Source organism: Dendropsophus ebraccatus, chromosome 3 (assembly GCF_027789765.1).
Source record: "Dendropsophus ebraccatus isolate aDenEbr1 chromosome 3, aDenEbr1.pat, whole genome shotgun sequence".
Classification (NCBI taxonomy): domain Eukaryota; kingdom Metazoa; phylum Chordata; class Amphibia; order Anura; family Hylidae; genus Dendropsophus; species Dendropsophus ebraccatus.
Genome location: NC_091456.1, coordinates 191725070 through 191753067, shown reverse-complemented (window position 1 = coordinate 191753067; position 27998 = coordinate 191725070). Strand labels below are relative to the sequence as shown.

At 43.8% G+C, this 27998-nt stretch overlaps 2 protein-coding genes and 1 long non-coding RNA gene across 4 annotated transcripts in view; all 3 read left to right on the top strand.

The window, feature by feature from the left end:
* LOC138786631 (uncharacterized) overlaps positions 1-6672 on the top strand; it is a 491239-nt gene extending 484567 nt beyond the window's left edge. The window contains exon 13 of the mRNA XM_069963613.1: positions 5096-6672. Within this exon, the coding sequence (XP_069819714.1) occupies positions 5096-5657 (562 nt within the window). The 3' untranslated portion in view covers positions 5658-6672. The remainder of the gene's footprint in view (positions 1-5095) is intronic.
* On the top strand, positions 14-4724 carry LOC138786875 (uncharacterized). Its single transcript, XR_011362226.1, has 5 exons — positions 14-132; positions 1030-1153; positions 1658-2196; positions 2293-2401; positions 3812-4724. It is a non-coding gene; the product is annotated as an uncharacterized lncRNA (long non-coding RNA).
* A 7449-nt stretch (positions 6673-14121) lies between the features above and the next one.
* LOC138786714 (oocyte zinc finger protein XlCOF6-like) lies at positions 14122-25819 on the top strand. Of its 2 annotated transcripts, XM_069963714.1 has the most exons (5): positions 14122-14214; positions 20071-20199; positions 20629-21166; positions 21263-22055; positions 23727-25819. In XM_069963714.1, the coding sequence occupies exons 4-5, from the start codon at positions 21497-21499 to the stop codon at positions 25355-25357; spliced, it is 2190 nt and encodes a 729-aa protein (XP_069819815.1). In that variant the 5' UTR covers positions 14122-14214; positions 20071-20199; positions 20629-21166; positions 21263-21496; the 3' UTR covers positions 25358-25819. The 2 variants fall into 2 exon arrangements, with proteins under 2 accessions (XP_069819815.1, XP_069819816.1); XM_069963715.1 differs by lacking the exons at positions 14122-14214; positions 20071-20199 and having other exon boundaries at positions 20216-21166.
* Positions 25820-27998: the final 2179 nt, after the last annotated feature.

Here is a 27998-nt window from a genome sequence, read left to right as displayed (position 1 = left end):
GACATCATGGCAGGTCCTGGAAGCACAGGGGAAGCACACGGCTCCTGTACAGCTCTGCGGGTGGAGGGATGTGTGGAGTCACCGCAGGGCAAAAGGAGGATTAACCCCTTCAGGACTAGGTAGTTTTGAGTGGTAAGTATGAAGTTTTTGCGCTGTCAATAAAGCCAGAACTTTTTATTTATTTCTCACTCTATGGGGGGGGGGATTTATGGTGCAATCTTATAGGAGGAATCTTTCTTGTTGCCCATAGCAACCAATCACAGCTCAGCTTTTAAATATTCATGAGCTCTGGTAAATTGAAAGCTGAGCTGTGATTGGTTGCTATGGGCAACAAGGAAGCTTCCTCCTAGAATGCACCATAAATCTCCCCGTCTTTCTGTTTGTGAGGAACATTCGGAGTATTTTGTGATGTGTTATATGTAGCATTGAGTATATCTGTCAAAATGTTCAGGTTCGACAACGTTATCCGAACCTGAATTCCCAACCTTTCATTCCTTGCGGCTTCAGACATTGGATGCCAGGAAAACATGGATACAGCCTATGGCCTGTGCCAGTGTCCATGTTTCCCGGACTCACTAAGCTGGCATCCAACTTCTGCAGCTGCAGGGAATCAAACATTGGGCATTCGGGTTTTAGCGTTAAACCCGAACATTTCGAGCTTCACTCAACGCTAGTTATATGTTTCGATGACCCATATTGGATAACACTCAACTTTCTCATTAGAGGGATTGTCTGATCGGTACTCTTCTAAGTTCTATGTCCAGAGGGGCCGATGAATGAAATAGATGGCATACACGTTCCTCACTGGTTCCCACAGGTACTGTCTATCCGTGCATGACATCACATTGGCAAACCTAGAATACGTCGCACAACAGGGACTACAGCGACATAGTACTGGAGACAATGAGAGATGTTGTTTGTTTCATTCACCCACCACTAAGGCATAGCAACCCTCCAACTTTTCTGTATCATTTCTCTACACATCATTTAAGTTTCATGTGATGTTGTCTCATCGTATTTCCAATTCAGGTCCCAACAATACAGGACCCGCTACTGAAAATCTCCCCGATCAACTATGGCGAGAGATAGGAACAAGATGGCGGAGAGGATAATAACCCTCACCCTAGAGATACTTTTCCGGCTTACTGGAGAGGTGAGGGATTCTGGGAGTGATGTCATCATGACATCATTCTTATCTATGGAATAACAGATGGATAGGACTGGGGAGGTGAGGGATTCTGGGAGTGATGTCATCATGACATCATTCTTATCTATGGAATAACACATGGATAGGACTGGAGAGGTGAGGGATTCTGTGAGTGATGTCATCATGACATCATTCTTATCTATGGAATAAAAGATGGATAGGACTGGAGAGGTGAGGGATTCTGGGAGTGATGTCATCATGACATCATTCTTATCTATGGAATAACAGATGGATAGGACTGGAGAGGTGAGGGATTCTGGGAGTGATGTCATCATGACATCATTCTTATCTATGGAATAACAGATGGATAGGACTGGAGAGGTGAGGGATTCTGGGAGTGATGTCATCATGACATCATTCTTATCTATGGAATAACAGATGGATAGGACTGGAGAGGTGAGGGATTCTGGGAATGGATGGAGTGATAGTAATGTGTCCTTCCATACACAGGATTACACAGTAGTGAAGAAGTCCTCTAGTGGGCGCTGTGGGGCCCCTGGGTGTGAAGGATGGGGAAGAACCCTGAGCCCAATCCCGGGGCCCCTGATACATGAGGAAATGGAGGAAGAGAAGATCCTAGAAGTCACCAACAAGATGGTGGAGCTGCTGAGTGGAGAGGTGAGACTGTGGCTGCTGGGAATGCTGGGACATTATACAGTAACACCACTGGAGGGGTGGGGGGGATGACTGTGTGATCATTGTGTGTGTCAGGTTCCTATAAGGTGTCAGGACGTGGCGGTCTATTTCTCCATGGAGGAGTGGGAGTATGTAGAAGGACACAAGGATCAGTACAAGGATGTGATGCTGGAGGATCAGCAGCCCCTCCCATCAGCAGGTAATAGACAGGACTATATACACACCTCCTCTCTGTATTATCTGGATGGAAAGAATGAATTCAGTCTCTGTATGTGTTCCCTCCAGTCAGATCCAGTAAGAGAACAGCACCAGAGAGATGTCCCCGTCCTCTTCTCCCACAGGATCAGGATCAGGTAGATGGAGATGTTCCCTATGATCTGTACATCCCACCTGACTTCTCCTCCTGTCTGATGACTTTTACAATATTTCTCTCACATCTTATGAATCAGGGGGAAGATGGGAACAATATTAATGGTATAAACATAATAGTAAAAGAAGAGACGTATACATGGGATGATGAGCAATATATGGAGGACATTAATAAAGGTAACCGACTAGGTGAGTAGATAACATGTAATATGGATGTAGACATGAAATACACCTATGTGAATAAGGCCGATTACTAAGTCATCTGCTAAACTGAACGTAGGCCACTGTCCCTTTGCACTTTAAAGTTCCACCCTAAGTGTCAGCCCCCAACTGGGTGATGGTCCTACTCTCACTAGGTCCACGGCCATTAAAAAAAAGAAACCGAAGTTGTCAGCCCAAGTCAAATCCTGTCAGTTACAGATAGAGCCAAATCAGAAACTAAAAGACTTTAGAGTAAAAAAAAAAAACACCTCAAAAGCCAAGACAGCAACGATGGAGACAAAATCACAGAGACAAAAATTATACCAGCAATGATCAAGGGTCAAGCAGAAGATAATGCAGCATCAATTCACAAACCAAAGACAGAGGCCAGTAAGTTGGAAGTCAAAGTCCCCAGAAAAACAGAGAATAAAAACGGCAAGATCAGTATTATTTTATAATATAGATAGCAAAGAAATTAAGAAAAAAATTCACAAAAATTATTTTAAAAAAGTTTAACATAAAAACTATTTAAACAACAAGTAATTTTCTGATAACACATTCTTTTTAATGTGGGTTCTGCCACTGCAATTCCTAGAGATTATGCACAGAGCTATTAGAAAGAATTACATTTTCCATTGGACATAGGCTGAATTTCAACACAACTTCATAAACATTCACTTGATATGGAACAATAAAATTCCCCAGTGGGTTTTAGTGGTTTAAGTAGCATGAAAACTCTGACAAATTCCATTTAAATGCAATCATTCATCTGCATTGTGCCATCACCAACAGTATTTAAATTGCCACTCGGACACAAGCTGTATTATAATGATGCAGTATAAACTGGCCTTGTGTGCAGCAGGATGCTATCAGCTATCATGTTATTACTGAAGAGACGCACACATTTTCTTCTAATCTAAACAGGGATAAAGTATTTCCTAGAATGTTGCCTTTCTTGTTGTATAGAGAATGTACAGACTTGAGGAAAAGATCCAGATCTCCAAAGGAGTGTATATATGATTAAAAAAAAAAATTGTTTAAAGGGGTTATCCTGGGAGCAGAAAAAGTGGTGGGGAATAGGATACAATCTGCCTGGAGCATTCCTAATGATGAGGAGGGACAGAGAGGTTGTGCCAGCCTAATGCATACACAAGCGATAGGGCATCCAACTTCTGCAGCTGCAGGGAATCAAACATTGGGCATTCGGGTTTTAGCGTTAAAATCCGAACATTTCGATCTTCACTCAACGCTAGTTATATGTTTCGATGACCCATATTGGATAACACACAACTTTCTCATTAGAGTGATTGTCTGATCGGTACTCTTCTAAGTTCTATGCCCGAGCGGCTGATGAATGAAATAGGGCACGGGGCTGCCAGTTTAAAAGTTGTTTTTTAGGACACTAACTGCATCACCTGCCGAACGGACCCCAGGACAGAGCTTGGATTAAAAGCAGCTATCTGAAGGTACAAGTGGTTTGGGGGGTCAGATTGTGGGTACAGAGTCGCTTTAAGTGATAGTCTTTACGTGTGTATACAGGCAACGATCAAACAACTAACGAGAAGTCGTTCATGTGTCCTTGATCACATCTTCTCATCTGCCCCTAAAATCATTGATAATCATTCGCTAATCTTTCGGTGCATGTATAGACATATTTCTATCATTTGCTAGGTGTAATCACACAGGAGTGAACAATAATCTAGGATAGGTTGACCGCAATAACGATGGTAACTAACGACTTTCTTTCCATGTATTTTGGTAAACGATTTCCGGTCATCTGCAAAAGTGCTCTGCGACCATTTATCATTAATCGGAGAAAACAAAAATCTCTTTGTCTAATAGGACCCTCTGTGGCCTTCTCGCACACCTCATTTAGTGAATCTTAGTGAATCCGGTGAGGTAATTGGGGCTAATTTAATTTTACAATAACTGTCCCCCAATGTCTTTCTATTTTTCCTGCCTTTGTGTGTATTTCCAGGTATCCTTGAGCTAGCAAGCTAGTAAACAAAAGTAATTGCAAAGCTGCTTGGCATGATAACAGGATAAGGAGTCATTTTTGTGTGATAAGATATATTACAAAGATTTTTATAATCACATTTATTTTTGTCTGCTAAGATATATTACAGTTTTTTTAATTCACATGCACTATTGTGAATATAATAAGATTTGTTGAAATGTATTACCTAGGAATAAAAATACATGTTCACATGAAAGGTATGATGGTACTAACACACTTCAGAACATTTAAAAAATACAATGCAATTTTTTTTTAAAGTTATGCTGCTGAAAAATAATAGAAACGGTCTTATCCTTGGCAGATGACTGTACCGGGAGCTCAGAGAGAAATCTGGTATCTTCAGACTTCAGAGCAGATGATCATATCACACAAGATACATATGAAGAACATTCCTTTATCCCAGATATACTCTCAGCGCTTGGTAGCAAAGATCTCTCATCTGATCCTTTTAAACCAGTCCTATCATCTGATCCATCTCAGACTGTTATACAAAATAAAAGTTACAGAAGAAATGTCAAACAAAAAATAGCCTATACAGAAGAGAATCCATTTCCATATTCAGAATGTGGGGAATATTTTACAGTGAAGCCATATCTTGTTCATCATCAAATAATGCACAGAGGGGAGAAGCCATTTTCTTGTCCAGAATGTGGGAAATGTTATAGCAATACATCAGCTCTTGTTAAACATCAAGCAGCTCATGCAGAGGAGAAGGCGTTTTTTTGCCTTGAATGTGGGAAATGTTTTAGTCAGAAAAAATATCTTGTTCAACATCAGAGAACTCACACAGGGGAGAAGCCATTCTCTTGTTCAGACTGTGACAAATGTTATAGCAATACGTCGGCTCTAATCAAACATCAAAAAACCCACAAGGGGGAAAGGCCGTTTTCATGTTCAGAATGTGGGAAAAGCTTTACTCAGAAATCAACTCTAATCGAACATCAGAGAATTCACACTGGTGAGAAGCCATTTTCATGCCGAGAGTGTGGGAAATGTTTTACTCAGAAATCGACTCTTGTGGAACATCTGAGAACTCACACGGGGGAGAAGCCATTTTCCTGTTCAGACTGTGGGAAATGTTATAGAAATAAATCCACTCTTATTACACATCAAAAAACTCACACAGGAGAGAAGCCATTTTTGTGCGCAGAATGTGGGAAATGTTTTACTCAGAAGTCAAACCTGGTTATTCATCAAAGAACTCACACAGGAGAGAAGCCATTATAATGAACTCTATGTGGAAAGTCTTCAGGAACTGAAAAACATTTTCATGGCCTGAATGTGAGAGAGGTTTTACCCACAATCGAACACCAAAAGACTCACGCGGGGAAAGTGTCAATTTGTACAACTATTACGATTAAAAAAAAAATCCTAAAAGAACGTAAAGCAATTCGAATCAATAGATGGTCTGGATGTACAAACAAAAAATCCTATTATCCAAAAAGCAGATGGAATACCGTGGGCATAGGTGATTTCACATTACTTTAGATATCTATATATTACAGCATCTTCCATCTTGTTACTAGTTATTAAATGTCTGCTTTGAAAACATAAGATTCTTCTATCTCGTTGTCTCATGTACTGACATACAGTTATAATATTGCTAATGCTCCACCTTAAGAAGACATGTCGCGCGGTTGTGGTGGTGTATAAAGAGGAGAGGCGACGCAGCAGTTTCTCACTTGTATTAACATCTGTATTATGCAGTAGACAGAACATATAGAACCCTATTCTAGTTAATATCTAGTGATACAGTATGTGACAGTATTTCAGTAACTATAAATATAAAAATAGTTAATATATGAGATGAGATCTTAGGGCCCTATTACCCCAACAGGTAGCTGACAGATTTTTTAAGCCAAAGCCAGGAATGGATTTGAAAAGAGGAGAAATCTCAGTCTTTCCTTTATGACCTGTTCCCTGTTTATAGACTGTTCCTGGCCTTGGCTGCAAAAATCTATTAGATATCTGTTGGTGTAATAGAGCCCTTACTAGAATCTATTGTGGCAGGTTTTCTATAGGTGGCAATACACCACTTGCGGTGGATTTGGCCATCGGTCTATGGTGTATGGGGCCCCCACGATCAACCACAGACAGATGATGAGGATGAGGATGATAGTGGTCGGCTGTGATGGAAAATCTTGGCTAACCCCTTTGTTAAGAAAGAGAGAAGCCGCAGCGAGAACACCCCCTAGGCAGGTGGCATAGGGTGCCTTTACACAAAGAGATTTATCTGACAGATTTTTGAAGCTAAAGCCAGGAATGGATTTGAAAAAAAAGGAGAAATCTCAGTCTTTCCTTTATGACCTGTTCTCTGTTTATAGTCTGTTATAGTCAGAAACATCTCTCTGTGTAAACACACCATGACTGACAGCCAGACCATCATTTGGCAGTTATTGAAGGTCTATGGGGGCCTTATCCCCTTAAGGACCAGGCTAATTTTCGTTTTTGCTTTTTTGTTTTTTCCTCCTTGTGTATATAAGGCCATAGCAGTTGCATTTTTACACTTACAGACCCACATGAGCCCTTATTTTTTGCGTCACTAATTGTACTTTGCAATGACAGGCTGAATTTTTGCATAAAATATGCTGCGAAACCAGAAAAAAAATTATATGCGCAGTGAAGTTGGAAAAAAAAAACGCAATTCTTTTTCTTTGGGAGGGCTTTGTTTTTACGCTGTCTGTCCCTTGGAAAAACTGACATGTTATATATGTTCCTCAAGTCGGTATGATTAAAACGATATATAACATGTATAACTTTTATATTAATTGATGGCTCATAAAAAATTAAAACCTTTTACAGAAAATAAACATTCCTTAAAATCGCTCTATTCCCAGGCTTATAGCACTTTTATCCTTTGGTCTATGGTGTGATGTGTCATTTTTTGCACCATGATCTGTACTTTCTATAGGTACCTTGATTGCGCATATGCGACTTTTAGATCGCTTTTTATTACAATTTTCTGGATTTGATGCAATCAAAAATGCGCAATTTTGCACTTTGGAATTTTTTTGCACTTACGCAAAAAAAATAATTACGCACTTAAATAAATTAATATTTCGGGCGATTATTTTTATTTATAAAATGGGAAAAGGGGGGTGATTTGGACTTTTATTAGGGCAGGGGGTTATTTATTCATAAAAACACTTTATTCTTTTTTCACATACAGTAATTAAAAGCCCTCAGGGGGACTTCTATATAAACAGCACTGATCCCCCTGGTAGACTCCTATATACACAGCACTGATCCCCCTGGGGGACTCCTATATACACAGCACTGATCCCCCTGGGGGACTTCTATATAAACAGCACTGATCCCCCTGGTAGACTCCTATATACACAGCACTGATTCCCCTGGGGGACTCCTATATACACAGCACTGATCTCCCTGGGGGACTTCTATATAAACAGCACTGATCCCCCTGGCAGACTCCTATATACACAGCACTGATCCCCCTGGCAGACTCCTATATACACAGCACTGATCCCCCTGGGGGACTCCTATATACACAGCACTGATCCCCCTGGGGGACTCCTATATACACAGCACTGATCCCCCTGGGGGACTCCTATATACACAGCACTGATCCCCCTGGGGCACTCCTATATACACAGCACTGATCCCCCTGGGGGACCTCTATATACACAGCACTGATCTCCCTGGGGGACTTCTATATACACAGCACTGATCCCCCTGGGGGACTTCTATATACACAGCACTGATCTCCCATTAAGATCAATGCTGTGTATATAACAGAGCACTGATCCATCAGATCGGTGCTCTATTATAATGGTCTGCTGCAGACCATCTACATAGATTGCCGAGTCGGGATCAGCATCATTGCGACGCTGAGCCCCGGCCGGCTCATTTGAACGGATCTCCTCACTGCAATCGCATCGTAGGGGGGAGATCCCCCACTAGACACCAGGGACAGGGGACACATACAGTATTCAAATGCAGCTGTCAGCTTTGACAGCTGCATTTGAATAGTTAATTAGCCGGCCGCGGCGGCTAATACCCGCGGTCTCTGGCTGTACATAGCAACTGGGGACCACGGGCTGCAGAGAGGGCTCACGCCGGGAGCCCTCTCTGCTTCCCCTTAACGGCCGCATGACGGGTATACCCGTCATGCGTCGTTAAGGGGTTAAAGGGGTACTCCGGCCCAGGGGTATTTTTAAGCTATTGCGGGGGAGGGGGTGGTTATGGACGGTGGAGGTCACTTACCTACCCCGTTCCAGTGCCGGGTCACGGATCGCGTTGACGGTACACCCGTCCCTCGGCCGCTTCCTGGTGTGAACTGCCAATTGAGACGTGACATTTTAAGGCAGCTCAGCCATTCAGCGGCCGAAGCGGGACTTTGCTACGGCCGCTGAATGGCTGAGCTGCTTTGAGACATAACATCTCAATTGGCAGCTCACACCAGGAAGCGGCCGAGGGACGGGTGTACTGGGCAGCGCGATCCGGGACCCAGCGCTGGAACTGGGGAGGTAAGTGACCTCCACCGTCCATAACCGCCCCCTCCCCCGCCATAGCTTAAAAATACCCCCAGCCGGAGTACCCCTTTAAAGAGGTACTCCAGCAAAAAAAATGTTTTTTAATCAAAGTGACATAGATTTGTAATTTACTTCTATTTAAAAATCTCCAGTCCTACAGTACTTATCAGCTGCTGTATGTCCTGCAGGAAGTGGTGTATTCTTTCCAGTCTGACACCGTACTCTCTCTGCTGCCACCTCTGTCCACGTCAGGAACTGTCCAGAGCAGCAGCAAATCCCCATAGTAAACCTCTCCTGCTCTGAACAGTTCCTGACATGGACAGAAGTGGCAGCAGGGATGAGGCAGCAACATAGTGAAACAGGTGGAGGGTCAGGGCAGTCAGTCAGACAGTCCATAGCAGAAGAGGCAAATGGTACAAAAGAAGCCAGGCAGGCAAGTGTAGTTCACAAAGCGGGCAGAGATCAACAGACACAGAAACATAAAAACATAAAGAACCAACATTCAGACAAGGAGGAGGTGTGGGAGAACCAGGATGGGGGGTGAAAGAATAACGACCACTCTGACTCTCTATATCTAAGAAAGCAGGCGCATGTACGCCATAGGTGACAATGGAAAAAAGCAGCAGTTCCAGAGCCCAGACGGAGAGGAGAGAGAAAGCCGTCAGACAGCCGCCATTGGGGAGCGGGCAGGACTGGGCAACAAATAGTGACCTGCAGCAGAAATGCACTGGAAGACATGGTGGATCGTGCCTTGTGAATCTTCCTGTACACACGCTTGGTGTAGACAGTGTAAAAGGGCCCCGGAAGAAGCTGCATCTTGCAGTGAAACATGCAACAAAAAAAGGTAACATAAAAAGGTAACATAAGATGACACTTACATGCAAATACAGCTATAAAATATACAGGAGATATAAGCAGAAACTATCCGACACTTACAATAGCTGTGGGTCTTCCCGGGGGTGGGAGAGAATCATCGATAACAGCTCAGTCAGACTGACCCCCTGCTCTGTGACAAGGTGTCTCTGTTGCCGCCATATTTTATAGAATCAAAACTCAGTTCAGATTTCGGAGCCGCCCATCAGATCATCAGGGGAATTACTTGTCTCTGAGCGGCTGAATAGGTGATAATGGGGAAGGAGCAGGCAGGGCCGGCCTTTGGGGTGTGCGAGCTGTGCGGTTGCACAGGGCGCATCACTCCTGGCCAGCTAGGGGGCGCTCTGGCAGTCAGCTGCACACTTAACTGGTCTGGCAGACAGACGTTCTGTCTGTCTGCCAGAGCGCCCCTCTAGCTGGCCGCCTGCCCTCCTTACATAGTAGTTGGTTTGGGCGCTCCAGAAGATAGACGGGCTAGGGACCTGGCAAAGTAATGTTCCGGGTTGATCCCGGTAAGCTCCGCCCCCCGCCGACAAGCCCCGCCCCCGGCACCCACCACATGTGGGAGGCTGACTTTTTTCTTGCCACATTGCAGCCTGCAGGGTGCTCAGGTCCCATCAGTGTGGTGACCTGTGACCTCTGCCCAGCCATGTGCCTCCTCCCTCCTCCTCCTCAGCAATGCTGCAGCCTCCAGGATCCTGGGCCCCTGCTGTAAGTCTGATGCTTCTCTCTCCTCTGTCTCTCTACCTCTTTCCCTTCTATCTATCTATCTCTATCTATCTATCTATATATCAGCTGAAACAGTGCATAACTACTGCCCCCAGCATACCCAACAGCTAAACAGTACATAACTACTGCCCCCAGCATATCCCAACAGCTAAACAGTGCATAACTACTGCCCCCAGCATACCCAACAGCTAAACAGTGTATAACTACTGCCCCCAGCATACCCCAACAGCTAAACAGTGCATAACTACTGCCCCCAGCATACCCAACAGCTAAACAGTGCATAACTACTGCCCCCAGCATACCTAACAGCTAAACAGTGCATAACTACTGCCCCCAGCATACCCCAACAGCTAAACAGTGCATAACTACTGCCCCAGCATACCCCAACAGCTAAACAGTACATAACTACTGTCCCCAGCATACCCCAACAGCTAAACAGTGCATAACTACTGCCCCCAGCATACCCAACAGCTAAACAGTGCATAACTACTACCCCCAGCATACCCCAACAGCTAAACAGTGCATAACTACTGCCCCCAGCATACCCCAACAGCTAAACAGTGCATGACTACTACCCCCAGCATACCCCAACAGCTAAACAGTGCATAACTACTGCCCCCAGCATACCCCAACAGCTAAACAGTGCATGACTACTACCCCCAGCATACCCCAACAGCTAAACAGTGCATAACTACTGCCCCCAGCATACCCCAACAGCTGAAACAGTGCATAACTACTGCCCCCAGCATACCCAACAGCTAAACAGTGCATAACTACTGCCCCCAGCATACCCCAACAGCTAAACAGTGCATAACTACTGCCCCCAGCATACCCCAACAGCTAAACAGTGCATAACTACTACCCCCAGCATACCCCAACAGCTAAACAGTGCACAACTACTGCCCCCACGGTAAACAGTGTAATTGCCAAATAGGCCAAGTCCAAATTTGCTGTTTTTTAGTGAAGTCACATCCCAGAGAAAAATTCAAAAAGTGATTAAAAGGTCACATATATAACGGGGGGGGGGGGGGGGGTAGATGATTGATAGATACATACATAGATGGTACGTCTATCGGGGGTCGGTGGTTTGGGGGGGGCTGGGGTTTAGGGGTGGAGCTTGTTGTAGTAGGATTTAGTATATTGTATCTAAGTCCTACAGCCTCCTGTCCCGTTTGTGGTTTTATTGTGGGGGGTTGTCTGGAGGGATGGGAGGCTGTGAGATTTAGTCTATGTCACCATTAGGGGGTATCAACAGGGGCGGGGGGGGCTCCAAAAGAAAGTTTCGCACAGGGCGCCATCTACCCTAAGGCCGGCCCTGGGAGCAGGGACCCCTCATTGTATATAATAATAATAATAATGCTTTTATTTGTATAGCGCACACAGATTCCGCAGCACTTTACATAGTTTTGCATATTGTTGTTCCCTGTCCCCTGTCCCCAGGCCTAGTGTTTCCTGACCAGAGTCCCTTAATAACCCAGGCCTAGTGTTTCCCGACCAGAGTCCCTCAGTAACCCAGGCCTAGTGTTTCCTGACCAGAGTCCCTTAATAACCCAGGCCTAGTGTTTCCCGACCAGAGTCCCTCAATAACCCAGGCCTAGCGTTTCCCGACCAGAGTCCCTCAATAACCCAGGCCTAGTGTTTCCCGACCAGAGTCCCTCAGTAACCCAGGCCTAGCGTTTCCCGACCAGAGTCCCTTACTAACCCAGGCCTAGTGTTTCCTGACCAGAGTCCCTCAGTTACCCAGGCCTAGCATTTCCCGACCAGAGTCCCTCAGTAACCCAGGCCTAGCATTTCCCGACCAGAGTCCCTCAGTAACCCAGGCCTAGTGTTTCCTGACCAGAGTCCCTCAGTAACCCAGGCCTAGTGTTTCCTGACCAGTTTATGATGTTTGGATGAGCCAATGTATAGTGAGCGGAACACTTGTAACAGTTTGTGGTTATTGCAATATACAAAACACGTTTTCATAACAGCTTATTATTGCTGTAGGGACATTGTGGGGCATTTATAAAGGGCTTTGCGCCTATTTTTAGCTGAGTAATTGGATTTTTTTTAACTATTTTCAAGTTCTATTTATAAACCAGTATTCGACAAGCAAATATTTTGTAGATTTTTATATTTTTTTTGTATTGACCCCAGCATTTGCATAATTTGGGATTTGCGCCCAATTTATCATTTGCAACTTTTTAAAAAGTTGCATAAACTGGTGAAAGCCTACGTTTGGTCAGTACCAGGCGAATATATTTACAACATTTTTTATAAATATTCTGCGAGTATTTTATTCACAAATTTATGAAAAGTTTGTTGAATTAGTCCTGTTTGGCTGTGTAAAAAACCAGATGAATACTCTGTCCAAAATCGCACGTTTAATGTCCCCCATTGTCTCCCTGAACTTCGGCCCTGTTCGATCATCTCTAGTAGAAAGATCATTGGCCGGGGGTTACATTCAGTATGGGGTGTGGGAAGCATTTGCAAGGTGGAAGGCAATAACAATAACCTAAAATATCAAAAAGTATTAGATACCTCTTACATTCCCAATCATAAAAGGGGTGACATTTAGCAGCAGGATGGTGCTCCATCTTATACATCCATCTCTACATCAAAGTTCCTCAATGCAAAGAAGATCATGGAGCTCAAGGACTGGCCAGCCCGGTCACCAGACATGAACAACATGGAGCTCCAGGACTGGCCATCCCAGTCACCAGACATGAACATCATGGAGCTCCAGGACTGGCCATCCCAGTCACCAGACATGAACATCATGGAGCTCCAGGACTGGCCAGCCCGGTCACCAGACATGAACATCATGGAGCTCCAAGACTGGCCAACCCCATCACCAGACATGAACATCATGGAGCTCCAGGACGGGCCATCCCAGTCACCAGACATGAACATCATGGAGCTCCAGGACTGGCCATCCCCATCACCAGACATGAACATTATTAAGTAGGTTTGGGGTAGGATGAAAGAGGAAGCTTGGAAGACGAAACCAAAGAATCTTGATGACCTCTGGGAGGCATGGAAGACGGCATTCTCTGCTATTCCTGATGACTTCATCAATAGATTGTATGAATCATTGTGGAAACGCATGGATGCCGTCCTTCAAGCTGATAGAAATCACACAAAATATTACATATGGCTCTAATAGCAGCACAACTTCATTCACCAATGGTAGGAAACATATATTTGTATTTGAAGTGAATTATTTGATTTTCACATTACTTTCTGTGGGCGACAAAATTTTGCCTGATTTCTGATTTCAGCAGTGACGCAAATTTATTTTCGTTACGAAAAAAAAAACTCATTTGGGAGGGTTTCATCTTTCATATGAGTCATTTCCAAAACCATGGATGAATTTTAAGGCAGGTTATAAGCTTTGGTTTCCACAGCATGGAGAAGCGGCAGAACTTCTGTCAGAGACTGTATATAACACACACACACACACACAGCTCTGCTGCACACACATCACACACAGCTCTGCTGCACACACATCACTTCAGCTCATCCAGCACAGCAGAGTCCTGCATACACTGAGCAGCAGCCCCTGATCATGTGACTCCTCCTCCTCCATGTGACTGATCACATGACTGTGACATCATGGCAGGTCCTGTAAGCACAGGGGAAGCACACGGCTCCTGTACAGCTCTGCGGGTGGAGGGATGTGTGGAGTCACATATGAGGACTGTGCTGAGGTGAGTTGTATTTGTCACTTACATCATTGTAGGGTACATAGGATTGATTGATTAACATTTTTTAATTTTTTGGGGGGGGGCGTAATAGCAAATAAATCAGCTGTTTACCATAGTTTTAATTAAAGGAGATTCAGGGTGGTTGACATGAGACTATGTGCGCCACTCCATACCGTACAGGAGAGGAAATGTATTGTAGTACAGTGTTTCTCATTCCCGGACTGTCCCCCATCCCCCTCCCGGTGAGGAACTGATCACTTCCTGGTTTCCTCTCTGACCTACGCACCTTCCCACAATCCTCCCTGCTAATAATTGCAGGAAATTCTATTGTAGTGACCATATCACACAGCTCCATCAGTGACTTAATCCTGTCATATCAGATGGCTTTATGTTTACATTCATGGAAACCCCCTTTAACCTCTTAAGGACATAGGACGTACCGGTACGTCCTATGTCCTCATTAGCACTTCAAAGCGGGGCCGCGCGGCGGCCCCGCTTTGAAGTGCCGCGATCCCGGGTGCCGCGAGTAGCCCGGGACCGCTGCTATTAGCGGGCACGGTCCGATCGCCGTGCCCGCTAATTAGCTAATCGGAGGCAGCTGTCAAAGTTGACAGCTGCCTCCGATTACCGGAGGCAACGTTTCCCTGGTGTCTAGTGGGGGAGATCGCTCCTCCGGGACCTTGTCCCAGAGGAGCGATCTCCGTTACTGATGCCGGCCGGGGACGCGTCCAAGATGGCGCCGTCCTCGGCTCGGCACTCGTTTGTTTCCGGCTGCAGCAGCCGAAAGCAAACGAGTGCCGATCTCATGGATCTCTGCAGCATATCTATGCTGCAGAGATCTCTATGAGAGATCAAAGTGTATATACTAGAAGTCCCCCAGGGGGGCTTCTAGTATATGTGTAAAAAAAAAAAAAAAACGTGTTGTTAATAGTAAAAATCCCCCTCCCCTAATAAAAGTCTGAATCACCCCCCTTTTCCCAGGTTTTAAATAAAAGTAAACAAATAAATAAATAAATAAACATGTTTGGTATCGCCGCGTGCGTAATCGCCCGAACTATTAATTAATCACATTCCTGATCTCGTACGGTAAACGGCGTCAGCGCAAAAAAATCCCAAAGTGCAAAATTGCGCATTTTTGGTCGCATCAAATCCAGAAAAAATGTAATAAAAAGCGATCAAAAAGTCGTATATGCGCAATCAAGGTACCGATAGAAAGATCACATCATGGCGCAAAAAATGACACCTCGCACAGCCCCATAGACCAAAGGATAAAAGCGCTATAAGCCTGGGAATGGAGCGATTTTAAGGAATGTATATTGGTTAACAACGGTTTGAATTTTTTACAGGCCATCAGATACAATATAAGTTATACATGTTACATATCGTTTTAATCGTAACGACTTGAGGAACATGCATAACAAGTCAGTTTTACCCCAGGGTGAATGGCGTAAAAACACATTTCCCCCAAATAAAAGAAATGCGTTTTTTTTTTCAATTTCACCACACTTTGAATTTTTTTCTGGTTTCGCAGTGTACTTTATGCAAAAATTCAGCCTGTAATTGCAAAGTACAATTAGTGACGCAAGAAATAAGGGGTCATGTGGGTTTCTAGGTGGAAAAATGCAAGTGCTATGACATTTTAAACACAAGGAGGAAAAACCGAAAACGTAAAAACGAAAATGGGCCATGTCCTTAAAGGGTTAAGTGCAAAGGATTCTGGAGGGGGGAGGACTGTGAAAGACATGTGACTTCTATAGGATTGGAGATTATACTAGAGGCGGATATAATACTGGAGGACTGTGAGGATGTGTTTAAAGTCCCTAAGGTACCCTTAGTTCACCCTAAGGGATGGCAACAGAAAGTATGACTCTTAGTCTTAGGGTAGCTTCACACGTACCAGATTCGCAGCGGATGGGGTTACATACCCCAAGTGGAATTTTCATTCTGCTTCAAGTATGTGACGCTGGCCCCTTTAACCCCCTGCCACCCTCAGCATACATTACCTGCTTGATGTCGCGGCTCTCGGCTCGGATCAGTCCCGCCCAGCCAACCAGTGACTGCGGCAGGGCCGTGCACCGATTGGCTAAATGGGACCGACAGGAGTCGGAAGCTTTAGAAGAAGCTGCGGCGCCTAGCAGGTATTGTATGCTGCGGGGGTTAAAGGGTGCGGCGGACCGCTGCGGGTGTGCAACTCCATTGAAAATCACAGTACCAGGATTTGCAACGGATTTCGCTGCAAACTCGCAGTTTGAAAACTGCTGCGGATTCGGTACGTGTGAAGCTACCCTTAAAGAGAACATTTCATCTAAATGTAATTGTCACTGTTATACAAGTCCATGCTTCTCACAGTGTATTTATAATAATACAGACGGCCCGTGCAGTCTGTATCTAACACTGCACCTAATCTTCCGTCCCGTTGCTGTAACGTTGGGTGCCGCCATCTTTGTGATGTCAGTGCATTCCAGCGGTGTGTTCCAGCAGTAAAGTCACCAAGATGTCGGCACCGGGACGGAAGATTAGGTGCAGTCTGTATAATTATATATACTAAGGGACGTATGTACTTTTCTAACAGTGCCAGTAAGTAATACACAGTGATCTCAGGCTGGATAGCCCGTGATCACTGTGTATTTATGGAGCGACGGGCAAAGGATCATGGAATCCCATCCTGCCGCTCTGCAAGCTGGAAAGTTCCCGGCTCGTGACGATTCTTTTGAAAAGAGCCGGTGCGAGCCCATAGAGAAGAATCGATTTAGATACGGAATGGCTGCACAAAGTAGGGACTCCAATTAAGTCATCGGTAGGTTAGACGTAAGTGTGAGGTGGCTCTGCGAAGGTGGAGCTCAACGCAGGGTGTGGTCAGACAGTGTGTTAGGGTCGGTAACTGCATCGCTAACGTGTCTGAGGAATAGAATATTGCCAAAAAACATCGTAAATATGAAAAAGAAGGGGAGGTGAAAACGACTGGTGGGATGGTTGACATACATTGAAAACCTCCTCATTAGCCTCTGTAATTCTCTTGAAAGTGTAAACCTGCGTGGGGGGACTGCAACTGAGGATCTGCAAATTCAGAAAAACATATGCTAAAGTCTCCAAGAGAGCTGCAGGCTTACATGGCAAACAACCGAAATAATGTATCTGCTTTGTAGTGGGAATGTAAACATTACATGAACATTACTGGCGTGCCTCGGTAGAGACCTTGTAGAATAACATGTCTGCTATGGGGGGCCACCACAGAGAATGAGACAATAATATGGCAACCCCCGGCTTTGTGTCTCGAATGGCAAATTGTGGATAAAACCACAGGCAAAGTTAAAGTTCCCATCAGGGCCAGAATGCTTCTATTGAATAAATACTACATCATCCTTGAGGACGAAATACTTCCAAGGTAATCCTCAATTAAACATTGAAGTTAAGGCCCTTGACATGAAGCATCAAAAAATGAGCTATGATGGGAATGTATTACGGGAAAGCATGTGGAGGTAGACAGGATGAAGCAAGGAAGCAGAGGACTCATCCAGTGAGAAACCAGAGAAGCTTAGAAAGGAGCGACGAAAAGACAGGACAAAAACAACCAGAATGAAAGAGAACCAAGAGAATACCCAGAGTATGAAAAACCAAGAAACTGCAGAATTGTTATTCTAATAGCTGCTAAAAGAGGGGGGGGGGGATGGCAAGGATAGCCCTTATGCTTGTAAATCCAACAAGTGTCACCAGGTGACAAATCGTAAAACACTATACATATATAACAGCAAATCAGCGGATCACAGTCGCACGGTCCAGAAAATCGTGACAAGACTCCTATAGCCATATACAAGAAGTTGTAAAAAAACAAGAGAAGGGGGGAGGACAAACTACGACAATACAAGACACAAGCGGAAATGGAACAAAAACAAAAAGACGAGAGAAGGAGCGTAGAGAGCACAATAGTCTTTTAGGACCTATTACCAGTAGTCGCAGGATTACTTGAAGCCCTTTCTTCCCAGTAGACACCCCACAAGGCCCATACCTTCTTAAACTTGTCTAGTTTGCTATCTAGCATCGCTGTTAAGTGCTCTATGTTCTTCACGTCCAGAATCCTAGCATACAGATCACATCTCATTGGGGGAGCAGACCTCTTTAAATGTTTAGCTATCAAATATCTGTCCGCTGTGTGAAGGTGAATGAGCAACTGCAGGATATTGCGTCCCAACTGTGTCGGGACTTCATTAAAAAGATAGAACACTGGATCTAACAGAATATCCAGACCCAAGATATCCTGAAGCAGATCCTTCACCATATGCCAATACAGGATAAGGGGCCAGTAAACATGAGGAAGGGAACCCCCGCCTGTTGGCATCTCCAGCATGTATTGGGGATGGCCGAAATTCATGGCGTGAAGAAGTTCCGGTGTATAATACCAGAATACCATTATCTTGTACTGGTTCTCTTTATATGTAACACAAATGGATTTTTTGGCTGCTCTGTCCCAAATTATCTTCCAAGTGGTCTGAGGTAGCGATCTATTAAAAAGCACCTCCCACCTTTCCATGTACGGATACCGCACCTTAGTATCAGAACCAGGGTGTTTAATTATCCTATAAATATGAGAAATAAGGCTCTTAGTGCATACCCCTGCCTTACAGAGTCTTTCAAAATCAGTAGGTATTGAGACCGTAGGTGATCAGAATAAGGAGGACACATAGTGCTTAATCTGGAGGTATTGATACTGTGTCGTAGATAATCTTTAACTAAGGCTGGGAACGGATAGAGGGATCTGTCAGAGGGATTCACGTTGTCCGCAAAGCAGAGCAGTCTATGAGCATACCAGTGTTTAGTCATGCCATCATGCCACAAGTCAGCAACTTTGGGTAAAAGAGGAAGGACTTCATAGGGGAGCACTTGGATACAAGAGGGAATCTTTGTGTACACAGTTTCCACACCCGTCTAGTGTAAGCCATAGAACCTAAAACAGGGCCTCTCAAAATAGCGTCACAAATGGACCCTAACAGCGAGTTGGGGTGGACTGGGGCAATCCATAGCTTCTCTGTCGCCATCCACTTTAAGTAGGCCCAAAGTGCTGACCAAGCAGGGATGTGTCGCAAATGTGCAGCCCAGTAATAGCAAGTTATGTCAGGAAGGGCATAACTCCCCCCCCCCCCCCCATGACTTAGGAGCCTGCAGAAGGACAAAGGCCTGGAGAGACTCAAGGGCACTAAGGGGAACCTGGACTGGAGGTGTCTCGAAATAGTACACAAGTTTAGAGATAATAGTCATTTTCAAGGTGAGGTGCTTAAGGAGAGGTTGAATGGCAAGGGCAAGTATCATCCAGTTTTGACCCAGAGGAAGAATGCCAATGCGTTTTTGCGTATGATTAAGCAAACAGACAAGGACCAGATGAGCCAGGGTCAGCAAGTAATGGGGTAAAAGCAGGTTGAGAGGGCCCTAGACTTTAAGTCTGCGCTCAAAATGGACATCACCCTCTCCCCACGTGCTTTGCAACCCCAGTGTTGCAGGAGAGAGGTGCTGCTGAGATTGTGGAGGATTACTTTTTTGGTTCAACTTAAATTTACAGTATACCATCAAAAGAAGAAGCTGCTTCAGTGTGGAGGACATTATATGTCAGTACTGAGCAGCAAAAAAATCTAATTTAGTACAATGTGCTGCTATTCTGTCTGTCTCTATCTCTGTTTCACTCTGAAGCTCCTACCTCCTCTACCTCTGCCCATTTCCATAGACCTCTGTCAAAAGCATGTAACCTAATCCCTCTGTTTCAGAGTATTCCAGTTTCCTGATCATGTGGTGGCCCTAATCTTAATTGTTTCTAGCCAGATTGAAAATGTTTTTATATGATTTCATGTTTGCCTTTTTTTTCCTATGTAGGTTGATGGAAAATAGGACAGGCTGTTGATGAATTTCCTGAATAACCAAGCAACAATGGAGAACAAGAACAAGCTGGCAGAGAGGTTAATAAACCTCACCCTAGAGATACTCTTCTGGCTTACTGGAGAGGTGAGGGATTCTGGGAGTGATGTCATCATGACATAATTCTTATCTATGGAATAACAGATGGATAGGACTGGAGAGGTGAGGGATTCTGGGAGTGATGTCATCATGACATCATTCTTATCTATGGAATAACAGATGGATAGGACCGGGGAGGTGAGGGATTCTGGGTGTGATGTCATCATGACATCATTCTTATCTATGGAATAACAGATGGATAGGACTGGAGAGGTGAGGGATTCTGGGAGTGATGTCATCATGACATCATTCTTATCTATGGAATAACAGATGGATAGGACTGGAGAGGTGAGGGATTCTGGGAGTGATGTCATCATGACATCATTCTTATCTATGGAATAACAGACGGATAGGACTGGAGAGGTGAGGGATTCTGGGAATGGATGGAGTGATAGTAATGTGTCTCTCCATACACAGGATTACACAGTAGTGAAGAAGTCCTCTAGTGGGCGCTGTAGGGCCCCTGGGTGTGAAGGATGGAGAAGAACCCTGAGCCCAATCCCGGGGCCCCTGATACATGAGGAAATGGAGGAAGAGAAGATCCTAGAAGTCACCAACAAGATGGTGGAGCTGCTGAGTGGAGAGGTGAGACTGTGGCTGCTGGGAATGCTGGGACATTATACAGTAACACCACTGGAGGGGTGGGGGGATGACTGTGTGATCATTGTGTGTGTCAGGTTCCTATAAGGTGTCAGGACGTGGCGGTCTATTTCTCCATGGAGGAGTGGGAGTATGTAGAAGGACACAAGGATCAGTACAAGGATGTGATGCTGGAGGATCAGCAGCCCCTCCCATCAGCAGGTAATAGACAGGACTATATACACACCTCCTCTCTGTATTATCTGGATGGAAAGAATGAATTCAGTCTCTGTATGTGTTCCCTCCAGTCAGATCCAGTAAGAGAACAGCACCAGAGAGATGTCCCCGTCCTCTTCTCCCACAGGATCAGGATCAGGTAGATGGAGATGTTCCCTATGATCTGTACATCCCACCTGATTTCTCCTACAGTCTGTTGACTTTTACAATGTTTCTCTTACATCTTATGAATCAGGGGGAAGATGGAAACAATATTAATGCTCCAGAGACAGATGACAGCAGTGATGAGCAGTATAAGGAGGACATCACTACAGGGAAGGATCTGAACTTTATTAATGCTACAGACATAAGGACAAAAAAAGAAGAGGCAGAGTTAAGTGGTGATGAGCAGTTTAAGGAGGACATCACTACAGCAAAGAATCTGACTTACAGCAATGTTACAGAAGTAGTGGAACAAAAAGAGGCACATATGAGCAGTGATGAGCAGCATAAGGAAGTCATTTTTACAGGGAAAGATCCGAACAATCTTCAGGTTACAGACATAATGGTTAAAGGAAACAAAGAAGACACGGTTGTGAGTGGTGATGAGCAGTATGAGGAGGACATTTCTACAGGAAAGGATCTAGATTATAGCCATGCTACAGAACAAAAGGTACAAGAGGAAGAGATGGTTGTGAGCAGTGTTGAGCAGTATAAAGAGAACATTCCTACAGAGAAAGATCTAAACAATATTAAGGCTGCAGACATAATTATAAAGAAAGAAGAAGAGACAGATGTGAGCAGTGATGAGCAGAATAAGGAGGATATTTCTATGGAGGATGATCTGAATTATATTAATGCTATAGGCATAAGGATAAAAGAAGAACAGATGGATGTGAGCTGTGATGAGCGGTATATGGAGGATGTTCCTATGAAGCAAGATCTGAACTACGTTATTGCTACAGATAGAAGGGTAAAAGAAGAAGAAGAGACAGATGTGAGCAGTGATGAGCAGTATAAGGAGGACATCACTACAGGTAACCGCCCAGGTGAGTAGTGACCACTAAATGCAGAGAACACTGTAGGAAATTTTGTAATTGTTAGGAATTCCTATAATAGTAGATAGAGGAGACAATAACTGGCGCTCAGCCTCCCCCTCCATGTGGAATGACCTCTTCAAAACGTGAAAATAATAAAGTCAACTTACCCATCCTTCTACCTCCGTAGCATCACCCCGGGTCCTGCTGACCGCCACTCGATGTCATTTGTGCCCGAAATTCACACCACGGCCCTGCAGAGCAATTGCCTGCTCAGCCAGTCAGTGACTGATTAGCTGAGCAGGCAATCACTGATTAGCTGAGCAGGCAATCACTGATTAGCTGAGCAGGCAATCACTCAGCTGGGTATGTGACATTGCAGCTGGATGATCTGCAGGTGGCCAGCGGCTGTGATCTGGACCTGGGAGTGGCGCTACGAAGGCACAAGGACGGGTAAGGCATGATGGAAACCTTTATATATGTTATAGGAGGAAGAAGGGAAAGGAGGACATGATGGGAACCTTTATATATGTTATAGGAGGAAGAAGGGAAAGGGAGGACATGATGGAAACCTTTATATATGTTACAGGAGGAAGAAGGGAAAGGGAGGACATGATGGAAACCTTTATATATGTTACAGGAGGAAGAAGGGAAAGGAGGACATGATGGAAACCTTTATATATGTCACAGGGAGGAAGAAGGGAAAGGAAGGACATGATGGAAACCTTTATATATGTTACAGAAGGGAAAGGAGGGCATGATGGAAACCCTTATATATGTTACGGGAGGAAGAAGGGAAAGGGAGGACATGATGGAAACCTTTATATATGTTACAGGAGGAAGAAGGGAAAGGGAGGAACATGATGGAAACCTTTATATGTGTTACAGGAGGAAGAAGGGAAAGGGAGGACATGATGGAAACCTTTATATATGTTACGGGAGGAAGAAGGGAAAGGGAGGACATGATGGAAACCTTTATATATGTTACAGGAGGAAGAAGGGAAAGGGAGGACATGATGGAAACCTTTATATGTGTTACAGGAGGAAGAAGGGAAAGGGAGGACATGATGGAAACCTTTATATATGTTACAGGAGGAAGAAGGGAAAGGGAGGACATGATGGAAACCTTTATATATGTTACAGGAGGAAGAAGGGAAAGGGAGGACATGATGGAAACCTTTATATATGTTACAGGAGGAAGAAGGGAAAGGGAGGACATGATGGAAACCTTTATATATGTTACAGAAGGGAAGAAGGGAAAGGGAGGACATGATGGAAACCTTTATATATGTTACAGGAGGAAGAAGGGAAAGGGAGGACATGATGGAAACCTTTATATATGTTACAGGTTACAGGACTAAATAAGGGTCAGGAGGGAAGTGTCTTTAATGAAAAAAAAAATGAACTCAAGAACAAGAGGACACAGTGAGGGGTTACTGGGGGAAAGATCAGAAGCAACGTGAGAAAATATTACTGTACTGAAAGAGTAGTAGATGCATGTACAAAACTTCCAGCAGATGTGGTTGGTAAATCTACAGTAACTGAATGTAAACCTGCCTAGTATACATATATCTATAATGTCACAGTCTGGTAGAAGTCTCTTGAGTTGGGAAACTATAAAAATATTAAATTTTATAAAAGTGTATTACTTAAAAATGATCAAACCATCTTTCTTCTTGGCAGCTGAGTGTCCCCGGAGATCAGAGGGACATCAGATATCTCCAGATATTACAGCAGATGGTCAGATCACACAGGATACATATGAAGAACCTTCTATTCCCCCAGATATACCCCCAGCCCCTCACAGCATAGATCTGCCATCTCATCCTGTTATACACGTCCTGGCTACTGATTCACCAGAGATTCTCAAACAGATTTTCAGGACTGTTGAACATAAAAGCGCTAAGACAGAAGAAAACCAATGTCCATGTTCAAAATGTGGAAAAATTTTCACAGTGACTTCAAATCTTGTACTTCAGAGAACTCACACAGGGGAGAAGACATTTTTATGTTCAGAATGTGAGAAATGTTTTACTCCGAATTTGCCTCCTGTTGTACCTGAGAAGGTTTATTCACTAACCAAGCGGTTTTTATGCCAAGAATGCGGGAAATATTATAGTAGCAAATCAAGTCTTGCTAAACATCAAAGAATTCATTCAGGGGAGAGGCCGTTTTCATGTGGAGAATGTGGCAGACGTTTTACCGTGAAAAAAAATCTTGTTGACCATTACAGAACCCACACCGGGGAGAAGCCGTTTTTGTGTACAAAATGTGGGAAATGTTTTACTCAGAAATCATCTCTTCTTCTACATCGGAGACTTCACACAGGAGAGAAACCATTTGTATGCCTAGAATGTGGAAAAATATTTACAGTCAAATCGAAACTTACTGTTCATCAGAGAACTCACACAGGGGAGAAGCCATTTTTATGTTCAGAATGTGGAAAATGTTTTACTCAGAAATCACATCTTGTCCTACATCAGAAAGTTCACACAGGAGAGAAGCCATTTTCATGTTCAGAATGTGGGAAAAGTTTTGCTCTGAAATCCTCTTTTGTTCTACATCAGAGAACTCACCCAGGAGAAAAGTCATTTGTATGCCTAGAATGTGGGAAATCTTATAGTCACGAATCATATCTTGCGCATCATCAAAAAACTCACAAAGAGGTGAAGCCATTTTCTTGTTTGGAATGTGGAAAATGTTTTAAAGTGAAAGCAGAACTTGTTGGACATCGAAGAACTCACAAAGATGAGAAGCCATTTTTATGTTTAGAATGTGGGAAATGTTTTAATCAGGAATCTACTTTTGTTCTACACCAAAAAGTTCACGAAGGCGAGAAGCCATTTTTATGCACCGAATGTGGAAAAGTTTTTAGCCGGGAGTCATATCTTGTAGAGCATCAAAGAACACACACAGGAGAGAAGCCTTTTTCATGTTCAGAATGCGGGAAATATTTTAGTCAAAAATCAACGCTTGTTCAGCATCAGAGAATTCACACAGGGGAGAAGCCATTTCCATGTCCGGAATGCGGGAAACATTTTAGTCAGAAATCAATTCTCCTTCGGCATCAAGTAACTCACACCGGGGAGAAGTCATTTCCATGTTCAGACTGCGGGAAATGTTTTACTAGAAAATCATATGCCATTCGACACCAGAAAGCTCACTCGGGGGAGAAGCCATTTTCTTGCTCAGAATGCGGTAGATGTTTTGCTCTGAAATCAGATGTTCTTCGACATCAAAGAATTCACACAGAGGAGAAACAAAGCAGCGCAGATGAAACGCCGAACGTATTGGACACGTCAACACTGCAATGAACACCCCTTGATTTTCTGCCCAAAGGTGATGTTAAAGGTTTAAAGTGACGGCGTATCTGTCATGTGAGACTAAGGCTGAGACCAGAAAAGGCCGATCAGTGCTAGTTTGTTAGTGCTACATTGGGCCACGTGGAAGGGCCCTTATACCTGTGGACTTCAATGAGGGGTTGGCCTTAGGTGAATCCATAACGACTTTCATATTTAACATTGTACATGGCTTTGAATAAGAGTTTGATTTTTTTTTTCTTCATGTCACACCCAGCTATATAAAAAAAAAATTGTAAATCTAAAGGAAAGATGCTTTCCATTTTATTTGTTGTATTAATATATTGCTATAAGAAGGTATAATCAGCTTCTAATACTGTAATAATATTTTATTCGAGAATGTTGCTTGTATATAATTAGCGATCCGTTTTCTTGCACGTCATCCAGATCTTTATACTCCTAAATGTTTTTTTCGTTTTAACGCATAAACTTGACTTTCATTGAAGGAATAAAGATCCAGTAATGTTACATTCATAGATGTAATTTGTTTCTTTTACATATCTTCATTATAAGGTTTTATAATTCGTGCCAACACCGTCTGATTGGCATTTCCATCACTCGTACTATTAGGGATGTGATATTTTGTATATTTAGTGAAGCCATTACAATACAATTACAGACACGGAGAGATGTTACATTCTGTAAAGCTTAGGTAAGTAACACTTGTGCTAGGTAAGTAACACTTGTGCTATGCAAGTAATTCTTTTCATACCTTGGCCAATGAAGTACTGACATGAGTCTTAGTGGAAGAACACACGCCCTCAGGATAAATATACTGAATATAGGAGATCCACCTTACCCATCAGTGTGTTAGTGTGGTTACTTTTAATTCGGAGCAGACAATCAATATGACAGCCCTCTTGTGGTGCATCCATTACTATGCCCTCGACCCCGTGGTCACATAAAAATCCATCCGTAATCATAGACGGCCATGTGTTTCCATTTACACTGGAAGATATGTGGGGGACTAGTGACTATTTTAATTCCTCCACCAAAATGTGATCATCCAAGGAACGAGTGTTTTCACGTTGCTGATCTCTTGACCTTTCACACGGGCAGACTATCTGCCACAGGTTGCACCATAACAGCAAGGCCTCTATCTGCTATTAGTGTAACTATCATTTCAGGATGCAGTGTCCTGTGTATGAGGAGCAGAACTATATCCATTCTATCACTAGTTTAGGCCATGACTGTGCTCAGGCACAGTGTGTATGCAGTCTCAGGCCTTATACTCATCTCCTGTAATCTTCGGATCCGTATTTCTGTTCTCGAGTTGGTGCACATTGATGTCTATTGGGCTATTCACACGATCAGTAGATTACAAGGGTGCAAACCAATGCTGAAAAAAAAAATCACGTCGTAGTGTGGACCCAGATTTTTTTTTTTTTTTTTTACGGATTCTCTCATAGAAATCAATGGGAACCGCTATTTTTTACGGATTGTAACTTTTCTGAAGTCCGTGAAGAAAAAAAGGGTTGAGTCATTAGTCACACGTTGAAAGGTTGTGTTTCTTAAAAAATGCCCAATCTCTAATTTTTAGCGGGTGGATAGGGGGAGAAATCTACGGACATGAAACAAATACTGAAAGGAGTGCTCCGGCGCTGATTAAAAAACAACAACAATCAATCATAAACATAGTTTTCCCACTAAAGATCCCTCCGGAGTCTGTCCACGTTTGAATTTCCCGCTGTTTGCAGGTCCTTGAAGCTACAGTTGGTGGCTTAATTTTTTTTCTTTACTTCCCGGTTTGGGGTTTCCCATGATGCACTTTGTCTCCTGTGATGTCTAACTGCCTCTGTAAAACTGTTAGATGGCTTACAGCTTGTTCAGCCAATCAGCTGGGCAAACTGAGTCATCTGACAAAGGGAGGCTGGCCTAACAGGGCTTAGACCCGCCTCCCTCTTGATGACGTCATTGTCACAAAATGGCTGCCACAAAAAAGCCTGGGTTCAACAGCCATCAGGTAAGAATGAGTTTTGTGTTATGTTTTTTTTTTTTTTGCTGATGCACAAAAATGAAAGAACGTGGTTAATAATCTAGTCACTATTTATGGACTGCTGATAGATCGCGTAGGGTTCCATTGGTGCGTCCGTGGAGGAATTTCAGTCTGCACTATGGCCCTGTACACAACTACGGATGTGTGAATAGGGCCATTGAAACACATCTGGGGAGATTTCTCAAAGATGGTGTAAAGTGAAACTGGCTCAGTTGCCCCTAGCAACCAATCAGATTCCACCTTTCATTTTCCAAGAGTCTGTGAGGAAGGAAAGGTGGAATCTGATTGGTTGCCGGGGGCAACTGAGCAGTTTCACTTTACACCATGTTTGATAAATCTCCCCCATTGATCCTATTTTCTGTCCAGAATTGCGTACATGTGAATAAGGCCTAATTGTGAATCCAGTGTTTTCTGATCTTCCTCGGTTTTCATGTACAGTGCAGACCCATCTTCACACTGCTGTAGACGGCTTTCCCTTGATAATGGACATGATGTGTGTGTATGGATGGCAGCCTTGCAAGTCCAGAATAAGGCTATGTTCCCACTATAGAAACATAGCAAAGAAAGGCGTCAGTCTCGAATTATTGATGGCTGTTATAA

Excerpts from the sequence above, each read along its gene's own strand:
- LOC138786714 (XM_069963714.1), top strand. The coding sequence starts at position 21,497 with ATGAGCAGTGATGAGCAGCATAAGGAAGTCATTTTTACAGGGAAAGAT. Across the intron at positions 22,056-23,726 it reads CACTACAGGTAACCGCCCAG|CTGAGTGTCCCCGGAGATCA; the intron begins GTGAGTAGTGAC and ends TCTTCTTGGCAG.